The sequence below is a fragment of the Nannospalax galili genome, unplaced genomic scaffold (genome assembly GCF_000622305.1).
Source record: "Nannospalax galili isolate Female #2095 unplaced genomic scaffold, S.galili_v1.0 scaffold1313, whole genome shotgun sequence".
NCBI classification, from domain to species: Eukaryota; Metazoa; Chordata; class Mammalia; order Rodentia; family Spalacidae; genus Nannospalax; species Nannospalax galili.
Genome location: NW_008333275.1, coordinates 88,725 through 96,545, shown reverse-complemented (window position 1 = coordinate 96,545; position 7,821 = coordinate 88,725). Strand labels below are relative to the sequence as shown.

The window sequence follows — 7,821 nt, the reverse complement described above, 5'->3', positions numbered from 1 at the left end:
ACAGGCCTCCTGTGAGTAACCGTACCTCATTAAAAAAATGCATAGCTTTGTGGAAAAGGTCAGAGCTCAATTACTCTAATTAAAAGGACATTTAATAACATTTAATTCACTTTAATAAATGTTATTAAGTGTAATATACAAATTATATATATATATATACACACAAAGGCGCACGCACACACACACGCACACACATGCACACACAGAGATCAGTCTTCATGGGCCCCATGTTTAGAGCTCAGTTTTACCCATTGTTGGATTTTATTTTATTGTGAAAATGAACACACCATTCATTTCTATTACAGCATTGTGAGTTTTCATATAAGCATTTAACATTTCATGGTGTTATTCCTATGAAAACTGAGCTTAGCTTATATAGAACATCCTTTATTTGTGAACATCTTTGTTTTTCACTAATTTATTGTTTTTTATTGCTCCATCAAAAATATTTTGTCAAAATTAGAGTATCTTTAAATTGCTTATTTTTACCATAATAACTATGCTCAATGTTCGAGGGGAATTTTTAGACTCCGCCCATTTTGACTATATCAGGTTGTTTAGGTTCTTATGACAATTACTATAGCACAGACCCTGACATCACTCAGCTGCAGAGATGAGCAGCTGCAGAGATGAGCAATGGAGGAGTCACCTATGCCGAACTGAATGTGGCTAAGGAACCAAGGAAGCAGCAAAAGAGACCCAAGATAATTCAAAGTTGCATCTCAATAGCGGAGTAGGAAATCACCTATGCTGAACCTTCAACGTGCGACTCAGGAGCATCCCGAGAATGGCCGGGACTGCCTCTGCAAAGGTAAGGCATTGAATGTATCCTCAGTGTGACTGTTGTAGGGTGGTAGCTGGGTGCGGAGGCGTGGGTAGAAGTGGGAGTAAGACCACACCTTCCCTTGGGAACACTGGAACTCTAACTTGACCCTTGTTACCCTAATTTTAAATGTGAACATGGATTTCATTCAATCCGGCATAGTTGAAACAACTTACGGATCATTTTGTTTACCGAAAATGTGATGGTATTGTCAATAGATAATAGATAACAGCTGCAGAGGAAGGGTTGTTGCGCTAGCTTATCTTTATGATTCACTGCATATGTTGGCTCTCCTATACGGAAACTTTGTGGACAGCCTCCCTTCTCAGTGTTTCCATTTCTTTCTGTAGATCTTCCATCACCTCCAGAGAAGCTCGTTGCTGGGCTCCTGGGGATCATCTGCTTTGCCTTGACAATCGCCTTGGTGGTAACAGCCACAACTGTCACTTCATGTGAATGTAGTTTTGAAAGATTATAAATAAACTTTCCACTTTAATGATTAGAAGTACCATGAAGTACTTCATGTTGTCAAGCAGCGAGCGTAACTTTTAATGCATGTATTTGGGTTAAATATGGAATCAATATTCTGAATTTGTTGAAATTATAAATAACAGAAATGTTATATAAAATTTTTACTGTTAATTATATATTATTTCATAACCCAAAATCTTGTTTTACTGAGAAATGCAAATTAAGTTTTGAAAGCGGTTTTTATCACGGTTGTACTGTAAAAGATGTTGAAATTTGGACCCGCCTTTGAACTTCACTGGAGTAATTTTCTCCAAAGTTTTCAGTATAATTATTTTAGGACAATTTCAGTTGCATGTCCCATTATTCAAAACAATACATCAGTTTCAAACTAGGAAACCGAAATTAAGATTAAGGTTCCTTTGGATGTTAATTTTCGTAGGAATTGCTTTGACTTTTCTAGATCCCAAAGTAAAGGAGCAGATGAACTCTTCCCTGACAAGAACCCATAAAGGTACAGGATTCTTTTCAAAGTCCTGATATGTGTACAAATTATATTTTGTTTCTAAGTTAAGTCATGGGAAAATGATAATAGATTTCTTGGAATAAAATAATCTAGAAATATGAACAGGACATGTCCACAAATACAAATTATAGGAAGGAAACCCTTTTTGTTCACTATAATAAGAGTACTCAGGTAGAATATACATATGACATTTTTGATAACTGACTCAAACTCAAATATCCTACTAGGACACTATGATAAGACAGAAACAAATTCACTATCCTAGAGAGATTGTGTTCAATGGTTTGGAATAAATTTGTAGGGTAAAGAGTTTTGTTTATTTGACTTAGATTGACACGTAAACCAGAGGGTGAGTCCTTTCTGTAACTGGGTTTTTGTGTGTACATTTTGTTTAATATTTATCAGTCTGTGAGCCTGGATGTTCAAACCTATGTGAACATATTAATTTTCATTATTAAAAATTCACATTACTTCTTGGGGCTGGAGAGATGGCTCAACGGTTAAGGGTACTGACTGCTCTTGTAGAGGACCTGGGCTCAATTCCCAGCACCCACATGAGGGCTATGAACCATCGTTAACTCCAGTTCCAGGGGAATTTGAAACCCTCTTCTGACCTCCACGGCATTGCATGACACAGGTGCATTCACATACATGCAGGCAATACACTCACACACGAAATAAAAATAATAAATAATTTTTTAAATTCATATTGCTTCTAGATAATAAACATTATCTTTCTCCAGCAAACCCATGTACCCGTTGTCCAAAGGACTGGTTAACATATTCCCACAACTGTTACTATATTAGTACAAAAAAAAAAAAACTTGGAATGAGCATTTAGTGTCCTGTGCTTCCAACAAATCTAATCTGCTGTACATAGACAATCAAGAAGAACTGGTAAGAGTCTGTTACAAACATTGCTAATTCTTTCTTCCTCTCAATGTTATTGTTTCAGAATTCATTCTTACTCTTACATGTTTTCATTTATTTATAACTGTATGCTATTTCATTATTTAGGCTTACAATATTTTATTTATATACTGATAATGAATGATCATTTCCAGTTTTTTGCTTCACATGGAAAGCCATTCTTGTAGAGATGCTTTTATTCTGAAATAAGCTTTGCTATTTAGTTTTATAATATATGAAATCTATACATATCACAATGGTTCAGATGAATCAGAAGGTAAATAGATCTAGGCAATTACAATCAGATCACTAGGCAGAAGTTTCCATTTCCTCCAAGAATCCTTCCCCTGGGCATGCACATATCATTTCTTTCTTTTTAAAACCATTTCCCTGACTTTTGCTATTACAAATGAGTTTCATATGCTTTTGAGTTTTATATGATTAGAATCAGGATGATGCATTGTTATGTTGATACCCTTTGACTCTTTCATGGTCTAGGGAAATTCATTCATATTACTGAATTATTAATCCACAGTTTGCTAATTCTCATTGCTGTGTTTACGTGAGTATAACATTCTACAGTCCACTTCTTCTGGTGTCTCTGGATGGGAACAATAAGTGTCACCCCTTTAGGGACAAGAGGCCCTTATGATGGCTATTTGTAGTCATGAAATTTCCATCCCCAGCTCCTGCCTTGGTGTCCTTTAATTGGTAGGAGAAGCACTTCCTCTGGCTAAGCATCCCTACCAGTTCTCCTGACAGATCACCCTACCTAGTACTTTCACCCTTACCCAGTGCTGTTAGCAGGACTCCCTTCCACACAAAAGAGATGTGAACTTACAAGATCCACCAACTGTTGTGTGGATTCTGAGGGACAACATCAAGTTCTTCTACTGGATGAGAGACACAAGATGTTAAATCACGGCATAGTTCCTAATCTTCAGGTGCCAATCCCTTTCGATCTTTTTTTCCAGCCAAATAATTTATTTGCTTGTATCTTTGTATCTATCAGAGTGACCAAATGAAACAAAGGAATGCCACCTCATCAAGATGTCACCAGTATGGTAACAGACAACATTGGGGTTTAGCTAGGAAAAGAATAATCTGGTACTCAGAAGACAAAACTGTCATTTACTGTGTTATTTATTTCAATAACAACCCATTAATTTCCTTCTAAAACACAACTTTGAGGAACAGAAAAATAGACCTCAGCATATCACCCGCAGAATTTAATGCATAATTTCTGAAATTTATTAAATGATTGCTGTTTGTGTTGTCAGCACAAGTAACTATTAAATTACATAAATCAATCACAATTCCTTTTTTATAAAAGAACTTCTACCTATAAACATTAAAAAATTGATTCTAAATCAAAATTATAAATGTGAATATTAAAAAATAAAAAGTGCTCTCAGTTTCTTTGTTCCTATTTCATTAGTTTCTGTTCTGACTTTTCCTATTCTCATCTGCTGGGTTTGGATTTAGTTCGTTCATGCCTTTCGAGGGATTTGAGTTGTATTGTTAAGTCATTTGTTTTTTTATCTTTCTGGTTTTGAAATGAAGGCTCTTAGAGCTATATACTTCCCTCTTAGGACTGCTTTTAAAGTGTCCCTGAGGTTTTGTTGTGTTGTATTATCATTTTCACTTAGTTCCAGGAAGTTTTCATTTCTTCCTTAATTTCTTCTTTGACCCATTCATCAATGAGGAGTGTGTTGTTTAATCTCCATGAGTTTATGTAACTGCTAGTGTAGTTTCTTTTGGTGTTATATTTAAGCTTTATTGCATTGTGGTCAGATAGAATAAATGGATTTTTTTCACTTTTTGTATTTGTTGAAGTTTGTTCTGTGCCCCAGTATGTGGTCAGTTTTAGAGAAACTTCCATGGAATGATAAATACAAAGTTTATTCTTTGGTACTTGGGTGGAATATTCAGTAAATGTCTATTATACTAATTTCATACTGAACAATAAAGTTACTATGAAACATTACAGTAGTATATTTTTAAAATAATAAAAGCCTTTATTCTGATGAAAATTCTTTGTTTTTCTAATAGGACTTTCTGAAATTCTTCTCACGTCCCTCTTGGACTAAAATTTTTCATAAGAGCAGATTTCAGCCGTGGTTGTCAAAAATGGCTCAAATTTCACAATGAAGTAAGTTGCTATGAATAATGCAGTGGAAAAGAAGGGAAAAAATCATGTAAAAGAAAACCTCAGAAGAATAATGCAAATAAATTCATTTTAATTAAAGTCATGTGAAAAGATGATGAAATCAAGAATGTTCATACAAACACGAAGAATGAGTGACTCAGTTTTCATAATAATCACCTTTTACTGTACTAGTAATAAAATACCAGCCTCCATTTTCATGATATGGTTTTTCACTCTTACTTGGGAAATGCACTTGTTTATAGATTATCCCCGTAAAATGCATCTGAATTATGTGCTTCCACCATTGCAGGATAACAGAACCACATCAGGATGGACATAACTGTGCTATGCTGTCAGCTGCTGGTCTTACAGCAGAAAACTACATTTTTGCATATATATAACTGTGAACATAGACTTGCAGACTAAATCACCTGCGTTTGGAATCTGTCAGGTAATTTAGACTTCAGGAACTGAACATAATATTAAGAATGTGTACATCTCAAAGTGAATTATATTATCTGTTCAAATTATGAATTTTTGAGTTATTTTCATCTTGCTATATAGTTCTCTAAAATAATTTTTAAAAAATTTTATGCATATGTGTGTTTTGCTTGAATGTGTATAACTGCACCCATGCATGAAATTGCCACAGAAGCCAAATAAGGGTGTTAGATTCCCTGGAACTGGAGTTATGAATCATTGTTAGCTGCCATGTGGGTGCTGAGAACCAAACTTGGGTCCTTTTGTAAAGCAATCAGTGCTCTTAACCTCTGGGCCACCTCTTGGGCCCCATTTAAAAACTTTAAAAAATACTTTTATTGATTCTTTAGGGATTTCATACAATACATTTGATCACATTCAGATCCTTTTCCCCATATCCAGCTCAACCCCACCACCCAACCCCTGCCTTCATGTCCTCTATTTTATTGCAAAGGTCTTTTAAAAGATAATTCTTGAAGTATAGTCAACATACTAAAAAGTACAAATATTACTTCTTATCTGGATCTTTTTGCTCAAGATTATATTTGTAACATTCAACCTTTCTAGCAGATTACATATTACACATGTCTATTTCTGTGAAATACCAATGGGCAAACCCACAGAAATAGACAAGCGGGCAATATTTGCCTAGAGCTGCATGGATGGGGAAACAAGATTTAACTGTTATTTGATACCTAGTGTACTTTAAGGAAATGGAAAGTCTGACTCCTGACAATGATGATTATTGTAGATATACAGCTATACTAAAAAAAAAAACACTTATTTATTTATATACTATGAATGGACAAATTTTATGCAATATACATTACATATTAAGAAAACTGTTAAAATAACTCTCCTTACTCTTTATTTTTAAATCCTAGTCATCTTTATGATACTGACTTTGCCAGTCTTTGCTAGGTACTTAACATATAAAGATTCATTTATTTTGAATTTTTGAGAATTAATTTATGAGTATTGTCTTTGCATTATTTCCATTGCTCCAATGGTCCCCTACTGCCTCTTAATTTCCTTTTCTCTTATTTTTGTTACACATACATACATCCATATATATAAATAGTATATTTGATATCTAATCTTGTAGAAATATAGTTATTTCACATTTGTGCTATTGTAAATGACTTCCTTGTTTTAAATGTTTCTTTAGTAACTTGTTGCCAAAACCAAAATACGCTGATCTGATATCCAGAGACTTCGCTGATTTTCGGTCTTAATCTGTCCTCAAACAGAGATTCACCTGGATCTTTCTGTAAACATCTGCTTTAACTGGAAATAGCCACACTTTAATTTCTTTTTTCTTTCCAAATTCAATTATTACTTTTTATTTCATGGAGTTTTAAATTGAGAAATTAAAATTCAGTTTATTTATGGAAATGTCATTTTTATGAAATCCACCTCATTTTTCTAGGTGCGATAATTCAGGATCAGAATAATGCTGCCACAATAAAAGCCTAGAAAACAGATTTTATTTTGTCTTGATTTTAAAAGTGATTATAGGCTTTAAGGGGAAATAAAGTATAAAAAATGAGTCAGTGAATGATTACAAATAAAGATTTTAGGAAAATGTATATTATTAAAAGGAAATATTGGTACCAATTGACTCAAATTTCCTACCGTTGTAACATTTAGATAATTGTACTTTTTCAAAGGAGTGATTTTTTCCAGTGACATTTGATCACTATATTGTGAATTTTTGTTTGTTTTCTTCATATAGGAATAGAATTTTGGGACACATAACCATTTTTTGTGCATATGTATATTTGTGTGTGTGTTATTTTATATGTAATAGCCTATGGAAGTACATGGCTATATTTTATACATAAACTTGCGGTTCATTTTTATGATTAAATATTGACACTGAATTTCATAATCTTTGTTGTATTATTGGCATCATTGTCCAAAGGAATGGCTAACATACCTGTTATCACATTAGTGTTGAAAGAAAAACAGTATGAAAGTTCTACGCTCTGCCTCAAGAAGTTGGTTTTAGATGCCTGGAGATAGCTTAGCAGATAAAGTGCTTGCTATGCAAGTGTAAAGACCAGACTTTGGACGGACCCCCCAGTAACCATATAAATGATAAGTAAGCTTGTTAACAAACCTATAATCTCAGTACATGGAAAGTGGAAATACCAGATCACTGGAGCAAGCTGGTTACCTAGACTAGTCAAACCAATGAGTTATGAGTTCAGAGACAGATCCTGCCTCAATACAGAAGACAGAGACCAATGGAGGAAGCTATCCAGTGTTAGCCTCTAACCTCCAAATGTACACACACCTGCACACACATGTGCCAATGTACATGAGAACATGCATGCATGCACCCAGCACACACTCATGCACACACACACACACACACACACACACAAAAAAAAAAAAAAAAAGAGCTCCGCTGTATGTAAAAAAAAAAAAACGGGTGTGTGATTCAGAATTTTTTTATTTATA

The 7,821-nt window shown here is 34.2% G+C and overlaps 1 protein-coding gene across 1 annotated transcript; it reads left to right on the top strand.

The window, feature by feature from the left end:
• Positions 1 to 629: 629 nt before the first annotated feature.
• On the top strand, positions 630 to 6,007 carry LOC103729807 (NKG2-A/NKG2-B type II integral membrane protein-like). Its single transcript, XM_008827882.1, is given in 7 exon segments — positions 630 to 811; positions 850 to 887; positions 1,174 to 1,275; positions 1,755 to 1,805; positions 2,537 to 2,625; positions 2,628 to 2,714; positions 5,894 to 6,007. Coding segments are annotated over 7 exon segments (663 nt in total).
• Positions 6,008 to 7,821: the final 1,814 nt, after the last annotated feature.